The sequence below is a fragment of the Haliotis asinina genome, chromosome 16 (genome assembly GCF_037392515.1).
Source record: "Haliotis asinina isolate JCU_RB_2024 chromosome 16, JCU_Hal_asi_v2, whole genome shotgun sequence".
Classification (NCBI taxonomy): Eukaryota; Metazoa; Mollusca; class Gastropoda; order Lepetellida; family Haliotidae; genus Haliotis; species Haliotis asinina.
Window position 1 is genome coordinate 26,539,226 of NC_090295.1, and position 18,060 is coordinate 26,557,285.

The following is an 18,060-nucleotide window of genomic DNA, read 5'->3' on the forward strand; positions in this document are numbered from 1 at the left end:
GTTGAATTACTATATGGTTTAAACTATGAGCTAGAATTTACTCTTGAAAAGTATATACAGTAAGTGGCGAACTCGTCATCAGCTGACACCACCCCCCGCACTAGTAAAACAATGATTATTGCCGTTAATTATATCGAAGAACAGCGGCAACTCTGGGGCACCTGTTTTCGTGTTCATTAGTTAAATTGTCGGCATGGCAGGACTTCCCCGGTGTATTCATATAACATATTTGTTGTATTTGGCACTCTTTGCAAACAAAAACAAACAAAAGAATGTGTAAAAAAACAAAACAAAACATCTCTACAGTGTAATATTTGCATCCTAATGGGATTTGAGCTAGATGTGCTACTACTGTGTATGAATGCAATCTCAGTAGGTTTTACTTATGCTGAAGGTGCACACTGCGTTGTTGAATCACCCACAGCCAGTTGAAGGGGAAACTAAAGCACTGCAAGAAAGTGATAGACATGCACAAGTTTGAAAGTGATTTTACTCCAGGATTTCTCTGTTTTGTATCACACTTTGAATTTGTCCAAGCTAGTAGCTTTTGTGAAGATGTCATTGACTCGTATGAGATCAATGGTTTCAATCTGTTAATAATTTTCGATGAAGCTGATTTGTTGCAATACAAAACCTTCTGTCTTTACGTTTATTGTCTACGCTGTTACATCATCAGTTTGTTGAAAGGTGAGTAGTATTTGGACACACTGTACAATTCAGCTTACCGTGTTTAAGAAACCTCAAAACCAATTAAACTGTTAATGTTTTGAAGAAAACATTATACAGCAGTTTATTTCAAACCCGAAGATAAAACTGGTTCATTGGAGTGGATTTGAAGTGTTTTATTACAACACTTTAGTGAATGTTCCTGTGTTAGGTTTTGGCAAAAATATACGGTGTCAAAACGTTCGACTGTTAAAGTTATATTTGTCAGGATGGAACACTGTGTTTCCGGAACACGGTTTTGTGAGTTTTGCACCAATAAATGGAACCTATAGCCATTTTCTTTATGTTCGGGTGGTCACATAGAATAATAATCGTTTACAGTTATGTCAAAGTCAATACTTTCGTGTAGATCAGGTTATGGTGGCTGTAGCTATTGAACACATTGGCTGTGCTCACTTCACTCACTTGATAGTTGTAAATTCGACCAATGACATGCTGAAGTTAGATTTCAAAAAGTTTTTATATATACTTAAGAGAACAGAAGCTCAAAAGCTCATGTTGATTGTACTGAAGGCGCCCTATTATAAGTCAGGAAGAATGGGTGTCAGTCAAGCAAAGTCTCATTTACAAAAAGCCTTGAGTTGTCCAGTGTGTTGCACAGGACAGCAACCACAACTGATTCACTTACTTGGACGATATCTACTGGCCTGAAAATTGGTCGAGAAGGTTACCTTTTCGTTGTTTATGAGAAATGCTACACCTAAGACTCCGTAATAAAGATTTTGTAAACCTACATGCATACATACATACAAAATTGTGGAATGATTTATCCTTAAGGATTAGTTTGATCATGTCAGGACCTATTATGGGTACTTTGTTCATCTTTGAATTGGAACACAAACACTATTTGGAAGAATTTAACCTTGGAAGTGTCTATGAAGTAGTCAGGTATTCGAATGGTTACCTATTCAAGTTCAATGCTGATCTGCCTACATTTTGTCCATGCTGATGTTAATAGAGATAAAAACGTTTTTTCTAAGCTTTTGAGAGGTTTGTGTTCATTATCCAGTTTGGGTTTATAATAGGGGGTACATGATTTAAGAACATTTAGTTTGGTTGCACAGTTTGCAACCTCAGATGATAAGCAGACTGAAACAAGCATCATTTTTTAGTATTAAACATCGTGTCATTCTATTGTTCACTGATTACACTTTCTTAGTCAGGCTTAATTCCATCATAGGTATCAACTATCAATCATGATTGCTGTCTTGGTTTTCACATAAACGCCCCGGGGCGTCCGTGTTGTGATCCACCCTCATGTCCCACGCCTTTTTCAAATATTTGATCAACACCTTGCACAATAGTTATAGAAGCTGTTATGCATTTCCTAACAGTATGTACGTTTTAACAATGTCTTTTCTGTCTTAAGTCCTTTTAACGATTAGCAAATAATGCTCATTGTGGCGTGTTCATGTGTAATCTGAGGCATTGTCGCGATTGTAAGGAGACCAGATGACATGAACATTTAAGATCGATCCTCATTACAAGCATTCATATACTGAGGGAGAAAAAGGGATCACATGAAAGCACAATTGTTCCTTCATTTTTTACCCGTGTTTCTTCGTCTCTCACAAAGACAGAAACCTTTAAAGAAATAAAGGTACACTTGTGCTTTCATGTGATACCTTATTTTGTCCCCTCAGTATGTATAAATGAATCTAATGGAAAAACAAAAAGCAGCATTTTCAACCCAAATGTTTTTCTGCATACCACAGTGTGGAATACGGAATGATGTATAAAATATAGTATAAATAGGGTAGATACCCTTACATATGATATTAGTGAGTATAGTCCCACTGAAAGTAGAAACATTGCTGTAATTCTTTCTAATATTTCCCCAGTGGATACCATCAATTTCTTTGGTGAATCACACATCGAAGTCTTATCGCATAAGCAAAACTGCATTGTCCCTCGGACGTTGAAAGTGTATGAAATAGATGACGGGACAGCATGGATTATATATGAGACGTCATTAAACAACAGGAATTTTACTTTATTTTGTGCAAAATTATGAAACAGTATTTATCAAAATGAATTAAGTTCAGTGTCTTTGGTTTTCAGCATGGATGAAATTCTTGATGAACTGAACCTGTCATCACTGAAACAGAACTTTCAGGACAACAAGGTATGGAAAATTCCGTGTTATTTTAGTCCATGTAGCTCTATGGTTTATGACGTCAATGGTTTATGATCCATTGGTTCTATTGTGCGTTTAAGGTTGGTCCAACAGAAGTGCTGTCTTTAACGGAGGGGGACTTCTGAAGCCTTGGCGTGCAGACAATTGAGGACAGGGCATGACTAAGGCAGAAGTGCAAGAATTTAGTTTCCGGTAAGATTATCAGACTGATTAAGCCGATACTCTTGAGTGTTGATTTTTGTCATGTCACGTTCAAATAATAAAATAAAAGCTTTTGACGATATATTTAACTTTTCCAGAGTCTGTGTCAGAATCACCAGTTGTTCAACGTCTCCGGATGTTTCAGTCTCAACGTACACGTCGGTTATTGTTGCAATTTCTTCACATTCATTCATTCATTAAATAAAGAAAGCAACTTCTTAGTATTCTTACTCCCAAACTTGTAGAGCAAACAATTGTACACATGAACAAAAAATGTAAATTTAGTATCGTGCTCAGTTTCGAAAGACATACATGTAAATGAATACTTGTTGTTTAAATGTTTGTTGCTTGTGTCCTTCTACTGACACTGATTTGTTTCATGGCGATAATGTCGCTCTGTTTCAAGGTGAGATGGAGAGGTCAAAACTCTACTACATCAGGATCCACAACCAGGCGACTGCATATCGGCTGGAAACATAAATCTCGAAGTACGTACATCCTGATTAGTGCAGGCAAGGGTGGCGGGTCTCAGACCTTTGATGCCGAAAAACATCTCACTTTAACATGCCTTGAAAATAAGGTCATAAACATCTTCTTTCCAGGTGGCGTCAACGAAAGTCAAAACCTTCACATTAGTAACCTAACGTATCACTTGGCACACTTTAACGGAACAAAGATCCCAAGCCAGATCAATGATAAAGATTTTACTGTAGATTTGCTGTATGTGCACAGAAAAAACTACCCAGGATATTTCAGGATATTTCTTCACACCTTAGCAGTTGAGGAGCAATATGTATGGCATCTTGTGCTCAAGGAAACATAATGTGATAAGGACGTTTGTGTTCACCTACAGTGCACCCTGGGTATAATGTCCCTTGTTATAATGCCACCCTGGATATAATGCCCTGTTCTTGCCAATGTCTTGTTGGTACAAATATCACTTTCCCCTGGCTATAATTCCAGTTGCACTGGCTGCATGTAGTATATATACCTTAACTGGTTAACTGTCACGACTCAAATCAATTGACCAAACTCACGAATGCTTCAAGTAGTGATATGTGGCAATACACTTCCTGCCACGGACAAGCAAAAGTCACCTTAATCCCCTGTACGCTGGGATTGTCACCTTGTTTATTGTACAGATCCCCCAACCGTCCTACCTGATTATAATGTAACCCTGCATATAATACCATATTTTCTCCTGGACACACGGTGGCATTATAAGTAGGTTAAACTGTATGTCATCCTATACAACTTAATAATCCTATTTGGTAATTATTGAAGGTCTCAACATAATATCTATGTATACCCGTACTATCTGTAAAATTACAAATAGTTCAGTCAGGCATGAGCATCGAATATGTTTAAATCTAATTTAATACAACGTAATATTGGGTTACGCATATACAACATCGTCAGAATGTCCCTAATTATTATTATAGACTACCAACTAGGCCTGCCCGGGAGACGATGCGGTTCGGAGAGACAGTACCTCAGTAGTACGTCTGAACATACATTATAGGTTCTGTAGCTCAAAAGGGGACACTAGCTAAGACCCGAATGCATAAATCTGGTCCGTGTTGGTTCTATGTTTGGCACTGGATAAAGAAGGCGTAATGTTGTCTACCATGAATATTTTCACATGTTTTTTATTATGAGAGAATGTAAAATACAGAAATTAAGGCTTATTATGATCTGTAATATGACTCTGCAATTAAAGGAGGTGATTATTTAACATCACTTATATGGGAGGGTTTTTTTAGGTTTGTTTTTTTGTTAATTTATTTCTTTTTTTAACATTGTAGTCAATAATAATTAGATTGGTAAATAAAGACAGGAAATACTACCTTGCGATTTCTGTAGGTTCAAATTGTGAATTAACGTTATGCAATATTTATATATGTAACATAATTTAAACATCACATGGCTGTGCATCCAAATACAAGTGATACAAATAGTGTAGAAAGCAACTGGGTATTCTTAAGTTAACTGTATGCCATTTTACACTGAATATCTAGCTTCGTGAGCAGACAGAGCATGGACCTAGTCAAGACGAGACTGCCGCCACTGATGAAGATCTAGAGCAGCCAACTGAAGGAGAAGTGTAATAGTGTTACCCATATATTTTCTTAAATTCAAACGGATGTGGTTCATAAGTGAGTAATTGTGAATGCGGTGCCGTGTTTGACAGGATCAAAGTACTGTTTGTGTGAGTTTTGGCATAGCGTGCTGCTTGTAAAGTGATATCTCAGGCTTGTAATAGCAATGGTAACATTCGATGGATGCCTTTTCAGGCGTCGTAACCTGTATGCCGTGCGACAGGCAGGGTAAATCATATATATTATGCTATCCTTTAACATCTTTTGACATAATTCAGCCAGGCATCTAACCTTTCCCTCACCAGACAGATGCTGCATCCAGTAGCCCACGTTGTTATTGCTATTTGATGCTTTTCTATGTACTCAAATGTAATGTTTCCAGATCTGATGAAAGTATCCACATCAGACAACATACGGTTGTACGAATGTGGGTCGTTATAACCTGGTAACCGTCACCCGGGATAACGTCCTCCCAGGAGCCTTGAGGGCATTCAACAGAGCTTCATTTAATGCAACCAATGAGCTCTCTGTAAAGTTCTCTGGCGAATTCGCTTTTGATGAGGGAGGGTCAAACAGGGAGTTTCTTCGTCTCCTTCTCGAGGAGGTTTCCTCAATGCCAATTTGGTCCTGATGAATGCAAACATCTTGAACTAAATTACCCAGGTAGTATACCCGTGATGTAGTATATCCAAGAAGTTTCAAATATACAAATAATAACATATAAAATATTATTTCCATTTCATCTTTCGTATCTATGATTATCATCAGAACTGCATTTATATATAATACCTAAAGACATCATCCACTTTCATGGTAAGCTAGGAAAAACAACAGAGTTACTACTAGCTAACTTTTGAGTTACTACAAAATACAAACCTACTTTTGCCAGTAATTTTCAGTTATCTTTTCAGATGGCGTATCAGGTACTGGTTCCATGCTTAGTATATATGCTTGTTCACATACAATGGTGGAGGAATGGACATGTGTGCACCTAACAAAACGAACATTTTCTTGATAGATCTTTAATCTAAGCTGAATGTGAAGCATGTATTGGCTCCCTCGAATACCTTTTCTCCATCCCAAATTGGCTTACATTTCTGTTTTAGGTGAACATAGATTGTAACAATCTTTAGATATTTCAGTATCCATATCCATAACGCTGTAACTAATCTGGGAAGCAGCACCACAACTATCTTCTGAAGCGCACGACTAGAAAATTTCACTTCCTTTCTGGAAGAACTTTGGTAAACAAAGAATGTGTTTTTATGGTATAAGTTTGAAAGTGAAATTAGATTTTCAAAATGCCCGTCTCAACGGCCATGTATTATCATTTTAAAAGGACCTAAACTATGGCATGCATATTTCTTTTCAGGATGGCCTTTTCTCACAGTTTATGCGAACAATGTCCGAACATCGATTCTGACAGCATCTCGTGTATAATGTCTGCTTTTGTCAAATGTTTACACAAGTAATGTGCTGGGTAATTGCAGAAGAGTTGCCATGTCAATTCACAGTAACTGTATGCATGTGAGTGCACTGTGGTCTGTGTGTATCTGTAACTCTGTTAATAGATATTAATTATCCGGAACACATAAATGCGTACTACCATATCTTTTCATAAACGTTGCATTATTTCGATACAGTAATTAAACAATAAAACTAAATCAAATATCATCATGTCTTAATATCACACGGTTGTCTACAATTTACACTGTATATAACAATTCGAATGAGTAATGGATATATTTTACTACTATCGGACTATTTTCACTGTGTGTATACCTGTGCAACTGAGTATGCTTGCAAAAGAGGGAGTGAGAATAAATTACGTGTTTTTATCTCAACATGCATTATTTCATATTTTAGCCTTACAAAGCAAAACGTATGAGACGGCTGGAATGATGTTAGATTATTCCCTTGTACATGGCGGATCAGCACCATCGTTTTTGTGCCCATTCCTTTATGACGTCATTGTTGGAGGTATCGACTCTGCCACCCCTACAATTGACCATGTCCCCAATCCCGAGTTCAAGGAACAAATAACTAAGGTAAAGTATTCGTTCCATTCTCCGTCATGTGCTTGCAAAATGACCATACAATCTAAACATTATATAATCATGAATGAGTCTGGTATTTAGGGTTTGTTTCTTACATTTTTTTATGGAACTACAGCCATATAGCCTTTTAAAATCTTCTCAGCTGTCCCATGCAGAGGACACATCAACAGTGCCAGAGGCTGAGGAGCTGATCCTCCTGGCTGGTTGTGGCTCCATGATGCACAGGGCAGATAGGAAAGAAGAGATGATAACCGCTCTCATTCATTCCCTGGTTCTGGGTCGCGTGTCTCATTGCATTGACCAGTGAGTGTAATATACCTCAAATACAATTGTATTTCAATGGTGGTACGTATTCACTGTCTGTGGGGTAACAAGTTGATTATGTTTTATACATGTAAGAAACGTTTGGATGTGTCTATTAACAGCTTGCCCTCTCTTTCCACTAAATGCAGATTCTGTCATGGACTCGAAACCTTGTGTGTGCTCAAGGCAATGAGACGAACCAAGCACAGCATGAAGGAGCTGTTCGTTTATGAGGAATACAGCGTAGATGCCTCTATATTCGAACTCATCTACACACCAGTATGTAGCGAAGAGGGGAGTAACAGACACAGTCAGGAGAAAGCAGTAAACTCCAACTGGAGAGACGTCCTGCTGGATATTGAAGGTATTTGCAAGTCTTTCTAGGAAACATAGTGGGTAGTCTTGCTATTATGGGTATGTATACTTTATGCAAGGACGTGAATATACGTCTTTGTTATGTGTTATATGGGACGTTGAATGATATTCTTGCGATTCTTTTTTTATGTAATGACTGAATGTGGGAACTATCATGCTTTCGCCTAAGAATCAAGGAGTATACATAATGCCATAACTGAAATCAAACAACAATAGAATAACTTGAGTTTTCCTGATATAAAAAGATACTTGCATATTCGCAGTTGTAGGGTTTTACAACTTCACTATTTCCAGAAGGTCTGCAAGATGTGTCTCTAAAGCATGTGCTGATATTTTCAACTGGTGCAGATAGAGCACCGCCACCTCGTCTCCGACCGCAACCAACTCTGACGTTTCACCAATGTGACCCACTTTCAGCAGAGTCAAAACAGACCTTTCCTTTCTCCAACACATGCTCAAACACATTATCTCTGCCGCTCATTGGGGATTATGATATGTTCAAAAGGAACATGAAACATTGCAGCTATGAAAGTACCCCTCTTTACTACGGAGTACAGATGCAGTTGCACGGCACAGTAGTTATTGCACGACCTGCATGGGGAATTATGACACTTTGTACTCATTACAAACCAATCAGGATATACCATTATTACGTTGGCATTACATTTACCTTCTTATGGCATTTATGTTTGGACTAAGTAAATATGAATTGTTTCTATGTATTGCATGGATATATGCAGGTTTGTTTAGAATATCAACTGAATAATGAGACGAATATGTCCTTATGAGTTCATTTAGCAGCTTCAGTTATTACCTTTACATTGTCGATCTCTGTGATCAGAGCCTCTGGAAGGATTACTTCTATCTCTCAACGTGATATTACTGTACACGGATCAGTCATATCTGCAAAGTCTTGCAGAAACGTATTTGGTGTAAATAGTAACTTTACACACGACAGACTCATTACGTTTTTATTTAAACAATGTACATTTAGGACAATGTATATACTATGAAGGTAACAGTTTCGAGGATGACAAATGTATAGTGTTTTTTTTTAATTTCAGTTTACAGTGAATGGTGGTTTACACAAGCCAGTCCTTGCGTGATACAGTGACTTATAATTGAATAGTTTATTACGGTTATGTTCCAACCATCACTTTCAGTATGTTTGTGCTTGGTATTCGTATGGAACAATTGTCAGTTTGGGGTAAAGTTAAAATCTCTGTTTGTAATCATAACACCCATTCGGCGCCTACATGAGAGTCATATAAAGAGGGGCATTATTTAAGCGACAAGAGGCTTCAGATGTAGAGGTGCATTGTGGAAATTACTTTGTACTTGATCTTGAATACGTAACTGTTTGAAAAATGTGACTCCACGCCATGTAATTTTCCTTAATAAAGTTATAATGGATACATATGTCCCTCCAGTTTTGATACGAGCCAGGCATAGAGGTCGAGAGCCTCTTTGGTATCCTTTGGCTCTGTCTTTCCGCTGAGAAGTAGAAGATAGTTGTAGACGCCTTCGAACTATTTTTCACATCCCGAAGGGCGAGGTACGGGACACATTGACTGAATTGCGTGGATGTCTCGAGCGTCAACTGTAGTCTTGTAATCAACAGTGCCTAAAATATATACAAAAGGAGTCATGCAGTATCACAGCAGGGATAAACGACACACATTTCGCAAGTTTGGGGTTCGAACCTGTTTGTCAGCGTTACGTGCGAACGGGTTATCTTATAACATCTTTCTGCTGTAGGTTCTGCAAAATTACCTCCTACACAACATGGACAAAACTGTAGGTCACTTCAGTGAACCCTACCATGTTCAAATGGAAGAAAGAAGAGAAGATCTGGCTTTCCACTGACATTTGCCCCTGTTCGCCCGACCCTGTGCTGGTTCCATTCAGTGGCGATCTTGTCAAGTTCAGTTTGAATAAGCCGAATGAAACTGAATCTCAAACACTCCGTGTTCAACAAGATGTTGCACTTTTGATAGAAAATGTTGACTGAAGAACCGACTTTTTAAGAGTATAAATGTAAAAATCCGCTTGTAAAGTGTAAATTAGCTAAATAGGTAAGTATAACGGGTTTTATGTTCATATCTTCATAAATGCAAAGCGTGGTTTGAAATTCATTCCTATGATAACAATGACAGGCAGCTTTTATAATCAACAAGAAACACACGTTAGAGAACGATATGCCGTGTGACCACCTTATTGCTTTTTGTATATCTCCAATAAATACGTTTTCAGTCCCCCTGTCCATCCTTATACAGCGGGGAACCCCTGACAGGAAAACAAATCCTGTTCAATATACCGATCTCTCGAAATAATAATAAAATCTTACCGTCACTCCTGTCACTGATTTGGTTCATTATATAGGGAGGCTGAATATTTATTAGTATGATCTTACATAACAAATGGCGATTCCGTTTCCGTTTGAGCATGCGCAGATCTAACGTGAGAATATCGCCATATTGCATTATCGCTTATCGCCATATCTCAATATCGCTTTATCGCAATATCGCCATTTCGTGTCGTGATATCGCCATTTCGTGCAGTGTTATCGCAATATCGTGTCGTGTTATCGCCACATCGTGTCTGGTTATCGCCATTTCGTTTCGCGTTATCGCTATATCATGTCGTGTTTCCGCTATTTCGCTTTCTAGCTGTATATCGCAATATCGTGTCGCACTATCGCTTTATCGCGATGTCGCCTTGATTTTGCAGGGCGATAAAGCGATGGTCAGAATCAGCCACTATAGAAAAGTGATAAGCTGACCGCCACAAATGCTCCACCCAGGGCCAAATGGTGAAGGAATCTTCGTGATTGGTTGTATCCACACATGCACATTGTGGTTAACTCGCTCAATAAGACGTTTTAGACTGCTGGATGTCGGTGGGAATTTTTCGTCAGTACTTCATCTACAAGCATTACTAGATTATTTGGTACATACATGGCATTAGAAACCTGTCCACAAGATATAAAGACGTGTTTCGTGAACATTTAGACCCATTTGTTGTGTGGAACTTCTGATCCCTGGGCTTTATAGACTTTTAGGGAATCAATGTAGAAGAGATTTTCAGTTTCAGGTCAATCGATATAAAGGTGACCAAAAGTTTGTCTCGGATGAGTTCCGCTGACTACATATGATATTAATCCTTTTGCTCTGTTCAACATTCACGAAGCTGTGAATTATATCCTTTGAGACAACTCCACTTGCAATGTTCATAAGATACAGACATGACACGTCATTCATTTGGAAGATTGAATGGATTTTCCCCATCAATCCTGATTAGCACATTAACATTTCTAGTGTTCCTTTTACAATGGCTCATTCAGATGGAACATCAAGAAAAAAACATCAAATGCGGTTTGTTAGAGGAATTTCAAACGGGAGTGTTTGGTCCTTCATTGCCTACTAGCAGAGGAGAGAATGCTGGCTCTTCATATAGTTAATCGCATGGCAAAATTGCAAATGTGCAGAAAGGGAACTGCTTCAAAATTTGGAGACTTGCCTGATGCGTTGAGATAAATTCGGAATAGAACTGACTGCATTAGAGCTGATGCTGTTTGGGACAGGTATGCCAGGCAAGAGTCCGTCGAAGTAGGGGAGCGAATCAAACGGCGCAAGAAGTCAAGATTGTTGATACAAACACACCACTACCAAGACATTGGGACAAATCAGGGGTCCCCTCAACAAGTCTAGTCTTGTCGCACATACGAACGAACGATGGAGTTCTGTTGGTTCGGCCATGCTACCTGTTGGTAGGCCCGAGGCACACCAAGGTACATATGTAGTTCTTAGGACGTCCTTGCCTGTCTTAACAATAACTGTAAAAAGAGATTGAACGGAATAGAACGTGTAATGATTATATAAATTACAATGCTCGTTTGATCATAAATAGCTGTCACTAGTCTATCTAATCTGTGCCCAAATCCCCAGACAGTTGATATTAGGTATAAACAGGGAAGAAATGCGCCTTCACCCCATGTGAACAATGTTTCCAAGCAGTCTTTAGTCAGTTTATATCCGTTCTGGATTAGACCTACCACTTTCTTAACATGCACTACCCAGCTCTAACTCCTTCTTAACTCAACCAGCTCGTATTCAGACACCTCTTCCCGTTCGCACTACATTCTCACACTGATTCTAGCGTGTGCACTGGTAATAGCAGACATGTCCTTGTTTGATTTCTGTAAGTACCCAGCCCATTCTATTTCCGTTATCAGTTTGAAGATGGAAGCATCGACATCACCATGCTTCCACAGAAAAATGAGGGTGGACCAAGAAATACATCTTATTTAATGAAGCGGGGATGCATTCAATTATTTCGTCAAATCTGAGTGGGGTGATTCTCACTTTACACAAATAGTAAACCAGACATAGTGAAATTAATATTTCGAATCCACGTAATTTTATCTTGCCAATTGAAAATATAAGTTTTAGAATTTTATTCAAGTTAGGATAAAAGTTATTTAACAAACGATCATACATTCAAATCGTTATTACTGGTTTGTATTGTGAGGGGATAAGCGTTAGATCAGTGAAACAAGAGCACGTGCGGTACGTGATGAGCTTTTAGTTAGACCAACCCAACTTCTCGGCGTTTTATTTAATGTGCTCACCCCCTTGTAATACAAAGAAACTGATTTGAAATTATGATCGTTTGTTAAACAACTTTCATACTAAGTTGAATAAAATTCTGAGAATTAAATGTTCAGTTGGCAAGGTAAAATTATAAGAATTCGCAACCTTAATTTCACTTGATTCAATTTACTTTTTGTTTAAAGAGTACGTTTTCATCGGTACGTTTTCACGGCAAACAGACTGTAACCGCATAATAACACGAGTGAGTCACGAATGCGATGAGCCGTGATAAGCACATCACAGTTTACAACATTCCCATCCACAGATGACAGTTTGTTTTAATTCATTTGTATTGAATGATGGGTTTAACTTTTAATTTTAAATTTACACGGCGTCATACCTGTATTGTATTAGCCGGTGATTATGTATTTATCAGATTGTCTTACATAAATAAGCCTGTAATCAATGAAAGAAGTTTTTGTTTTGTTTTGTTTCAAAAAAGAATATTACCAGGTCTTTCTTGGCAAGCGAGCAACTAAAGCCCACTTAGAGTCTGAGCACCGACAACAGTAGTGTACAGCGTTACCCTGCCTTTCAAGATGGCACCACTTCCGGTCACGTGACCCGTGACTTCTGGTCAAGCGGAGATAACCCGTGTTTCCGTTTCCTGTCAGGGGAGATAACTCGTGTTGCCGTTTCCGGTGTATGCGTGCGGGTCTGGATGACGTCACTACCGGTTCCGTGGGGTGCGTGCGTGCTCAAGACAATGACGTGAGTTCCAGTGTGCGCGTGCCTGACGTTATGAATGACGTCGCATCTTGCAGGATCTCGCGAGAGGAGTCGTGTTTCAAGATGGCGGCGGCAAAGGAAGAGGGAGGGAGGGAGGGGAGGGAAGGGAAGGAAGGAAAGAGGAGAGGAGAGGAGAGGGGAGAGTCAGGGGAGAGGTCGCCGGCAACTAATAAAGCTGGTTCGAGTGTTAAAGCTTGTACATCAAGTTTTCCTTTGGGGAGCGTTTGGGGTGGCCCTGAAATGGGCCGTTGTGATGGCAACCCACAGTTAACACCGGCAGATGAGACTGAGTCCTCGGAAAATAAATTTTCCGGGGCAGGTATTGTCATGAAGAGGTTGTGCTTGCTTACTTATACCCTTGCCACAATAGATGCACACGTACCACGTGGCTCCCGGGACAACGTCAAACTTGTTGGGTGGATAAGCTTTCTAACAGGTAGGACACATGATCATTCGCCATTTTTCTGCTAACTTTCGGATGGAATCAGATGTCGTTTCTGTCGTTTCTGTTGCTCCTGTTGCTGTTGGTGGTGGTGGTGGTGTTGTCGGCAGTGATGGCGTGGTCGCCATGTCTGTTTCTGGTTCTGTTTTTATCCTTTATATCCTTTTATGCCAAGTCCAATGACACAGTTCCATGACGACTCAAAACAAAGCTTGGCATTTTTGTTTCTTCTTCTTCTTCTTCTTCTTTATTGGACCAGACGACTGATTTCGTTTTCTTTTGTGTGTCGGCGATGACTCTGACTGCAAAGTGGCCAGTAAGGCCTGTTTTCCATGATGTTTCAAACTGTCCCGTACACTGCGATGTCCAGAATGCATATCTTGCAATAATCCTGGCCGCATTTTCACACCAGTTTTGAGAGCAGATTGTCCCACCGTCTTCAGAATGGAGAGGACTGAACGGTCCAAGCTCCTCAAGATGTTTCCAAGACCTGTCCCTTGTTGATGAATACGACCTCGGTACACAGCAAAACCTCGTCCTTGTTGTTGTTGTTGGCCACCCAAGCCGGTGCTGCACTGGTGTCGGATACACTGATGTCCTACCATGTCAGTACATGCCCAGACGGCGGGGATGAAAATGAAGTGTCACGATGGTCTTCCCACTCTGGAATGGCACGGGACGTCCTATGTCATCCATTAAATAGATTTGAATGGCATCCATGGTTCCCTGGCGCAATCCCATGTAGCGTACATGCTGGACAGTATTCATCACAACGCTGTCTTCCCTCATCCGACAGGATACGGGAACATACATCAGTAAGGGAGCCATGGCATCCCCAACGATTTGATCTTCCACCACATCCGAGTAGACGTACACTGTATCAAAGCCAGCCAGATGGTCAGCTTCCTGTTCACCCACCACAAGAGGATGGTCAAACACACTCACTTGGACAGAGTGAGTGGAGATTTGACTTATTTCCTGTGCTTCGTCGACCATGGGTAGTTGCATGAATCCGAGCATGCGTACCAAGGAAGCAGGCAACACCAGTTGAGTGGTAAGGCAGTCCTGACGGCATCGTGGTCCGGTTGGGTGTCTGTTTTGCAAGAAGAACCTGTGATGACCCTGCACGTCTTTTGGAGTGGGAGCATAAAAGTTGACATGCGTTTGGCCACACAATTCAAATCGGAGTTCTTCTTTGGGGTAGTTCACGGTGACGGTGTAACGACCTCTGGCATCCGCCTGGTAAACATTAGCTGTATACTTTTCCAGCAATCCTTTACAGGTACGCTGAAGCAGTATGTTCAGTCTCTGGCCGAATATACTCCTTCTGGAATAATCACTTTTTCGCTGACTGCTCTGATGATGCCTGGGTTCTCTTCTATCACAGTCGCATCCAGTGCTCCTGAACTGTAAATCCTGGTCAAGCATTCCAATTTCATGCGAAGCACAAACCAGTTGAAGGGGTACGACACATTGTACCACGTCATGGGAAAATGAAGCTCACTGACGCTCACTTCCCACTCTTGACGATTTTGAATGGGAAAGGGTAGTTTGACTTCATAATGATTCACCTTGTTGTTGGGATGAACATCCACGTAAGCATCGCTGGGTAAGCTGACATAAAAGTCAGGCTTGGAAAACAATGACATGGACATCTTTGCTCTTAGGAGGGAGTCGGAGATGCGGTGGCGACAGCAGGAGCAGAAGAAGAAGAAGAAAGTGGTGACACTTCTTCCTTCTTTTGACGACGTCGCCGTTTCAGGACCTGATCGACTTTGTACATGTCATCTATTTTCTGAATGGGTTGTAGTTCCTCAGGCTAAAAGGTACCTTGGAGCACTCCCCCATGATCATCTTTCACTCGATAGACAGGAGGGACACGTCCTTTCACAACCCGATCCACGGTGAACAGTTCAGTGGTCCAGTTTGGAAGATGCCCTTTGTCAAAGGTCCCTTTGGTCTTGTTCAAGCGAACACGGGTCCCGGGTAATAAGAGAGAATGCTGGTGTTGACGGTGCTTCTGCTTCTGGCGTTGTTGTTCCATGTGATCCAACAAACAAATTTCATCGTAAGGGTTGTTGGGATGAATATCCACAGGTCGTTGTCCAATTGTACAATGAAGCCGATGATTGAAGGCATGCAACAGCTCGGGTAAATCCTTGAGGTAGTGACGTGTTCCACGTTGGGTGAAATAACGCCACATACGGTTTTTCAACGCTCTTTGAAAACGTTCCACCACCGAGGCTTTGGTTTCTGGGTTTTGGCTGGTGTAGAAATGGATGTCATGTTTCTTGAGGAAGGCCTGAACATGTTTATTCACAAATTCGGTCCCTTTGTCCGTCTGTAACATGGAGGGCACACGTCCTTCAGCTTGTCTCAGGATTTGTTGAAAGGCTTCAATCAACATGGTGCCGGTCTTGGACATCATGGCTTGCACCCAAGCCATTTTGAGAAGACATTGATGACACACAGCAGATACCGATAACCTTGGTTCTCTTTTTGATAGGCTAGGAGGTCACTCAAATCGGCTTGCCACAATTCGTCCACGCCGCCCACACGGTAATGATCCCTGGAAAAGGACCGCCGAACGGGTTTGTGCAAGGTGCACGTGTCTTGGCTTTTTAACCATTGCCGAACCTGATGTTGCGTGAGTGTGGGTTTCCCCTTCTGGGGTCCCACTGCTTGCTGTTTTACTGCTGCTTGCCACAAACCACACCACCCTCCATAGCCTGCAGGATGTTTGGGATCGTAATAGGTATGGTGAAGCCATCGTGCCCAGACAGGCAACAAAGAGGAGGATGACTTGCTGTTGCTGTTGTTGTTTCTCTTTGGACGTCTCATGTTAACACCAGGGATTTACGGAACGCAACATCCTGCATCCTTTATGCATAAAAAATCACAAAGTACGCAAGAAAAGATGAAAGTGGGTCCCTTGGGACGCAGAAAGTATAGTTACCATCATCATATCAATCGAAAGAGATATGCAGTTTGAGTCGTTTGTTTTCACAAACAGAATAATGAAACCGATTCGCTAGCGTGTGTTTATCAACATCAACTTTCGTTTTGACAGGAAATTCCAAAGCTATATTTATCGAATGTTTACTGAGCATGCACTAACCTGTCACCATGGCAATGACATAAGCAGTGCATGGGCAGGCGGCATTAGTCTAAAAATAGCAAAGAAATCTCCAGTCTATGACAACTGTCAGCGGATTATCGATCGAAGATTTTGGTTAGGCATAATAGCGAAATCTAAGCAAGGTGACTTGAGAAAGTTCTTCGGTGGAAGTGCTGAGTCAAGTGTCGAAGCAACTGCAAGTACATCATCGCATTCCGATCTTGGGGCGAATTTAGAAATGGATTCTGATAAGATGGGACCATCGTCAAGTAAAGTTAAGAAGAAAAAAACCGAACTTTGAAAAACTAGTGGTTTGCTCGATACGCGTGGTTACGAAAGACAGATTGTGATGGCATGCAGTGTGATACTTGCCTTAGAGGCAACGTTTCTAACGCATTTACCAGCGATGAGGGTTGTACTAGTTATCAAAACTCTACATTAATTCGCCATCAGGAATCAAAGTCTCATGTTGATAGCGTAATGAAATTAAAATTCGTTGTCAACTTGAAATTGCACGCAGAAATGTGACAAATCTTCAACCTGATGCGGAGAGTGAGAAAATTCAGTCTTGTGTAAAACAGCTCAGACCTGTTTATCTCATGGCAAAACGTGATATCGCTGCTGACGTTTTTACAGATTTCATGCATTTGCAAGTGTTGAATGGTATCAAATGTGATCACTACTACAAAAGGCCGCAAGTGGTCATGGAGCTTGAAGAGTGCATCGGATTGGTACTAGAAACGGATTTGATTGAAAAAATCAATCAAAGTGAATATTTTGGGATAATGCTGGATGAAACATGTGACGTTACTGTAGAGAAGAAACTTGCTATCTATGTCAAATGGTGAGGCACAGGTTGCCTTTCTAGGAAATGAACTTATCAGTAATGCAACGGCGGATGGGATAGAAAATGCACTCGTTAATTTTCTCACCCAGAAAGGAATCTCGGATGCCAATGTTTCACGTCTCTATGGCCTAGGAACAGATGGAGCGGCGGTCGTGACCGGCCGGCATAATGTTCTAGGTGCAAAACTCAAAGCAAGGAATGGACGTTTGGTTCAAGTGCATTGTGTTGCACATCGCCTAAATTTGGCTGTGTCACAGGCAGCGAGAGATATTGACTATTGCGAACAATATCACTCCATGATACACAGTTTGTACAAGTTCTATGCTGATTCATCTGTTAGATATGAAAGCTCCGTGAACTACAAACGCTTCTAC

At 40.6% G+C, this 18,060-nt stretch overlaps 1 protein-coding gene across 1 annotated transcript in view; it reads left to right on the forward strand.

Moving 5' to 3' along the window:
* Positions 1–9,317, forward strand: part of LOC137268052 (G2/M phase-specific E3 ubiquitin-protein ligase-like) — a 56,411-nt gene extending 47,094 nt beyond the window's left edge. The window contains exons 3-11 of the mRNA XM_067802554.1: positions 2,788–2,851; positions 2,944–3,055; positions 3,471–3,552; positions 5,546–5,826; positions 6,536–6,690; positions 7,030–7,211; positions 7,363–7,523; positions 7,673–7,887; positions 8,193–9,317. Of these exons, the coding sequence (XP_067658655.1) occupies positions 7,062–7,211; positions 7,363–7,523; positions 7,673–7,887; positions 8,193–8,596 (930 nt within the window). The 5' untranslated portion in view covers positions 2,788–2,851; positions 2,944–3,055; positions 3,471–3,552; ... (1 more) ...; positions 6,536–6,690; positions 7,030–7,061 and the 3' untranslated portion in view covers positions 8,597–9,317. The remainder of the gene's footprint in view (positions 1–2,787; positions 2,852–2,943; positions 3,056–3,470; positions 3,553–5,545; positions 5,827–6,535; positions 6,691–7,029; positions 7,212–7,362; positions 7,524–7,672; positions 7,888–8,192) is intronic.
* Positions 9,318–18,060: the final 8,743 nt, after the last annotated feature.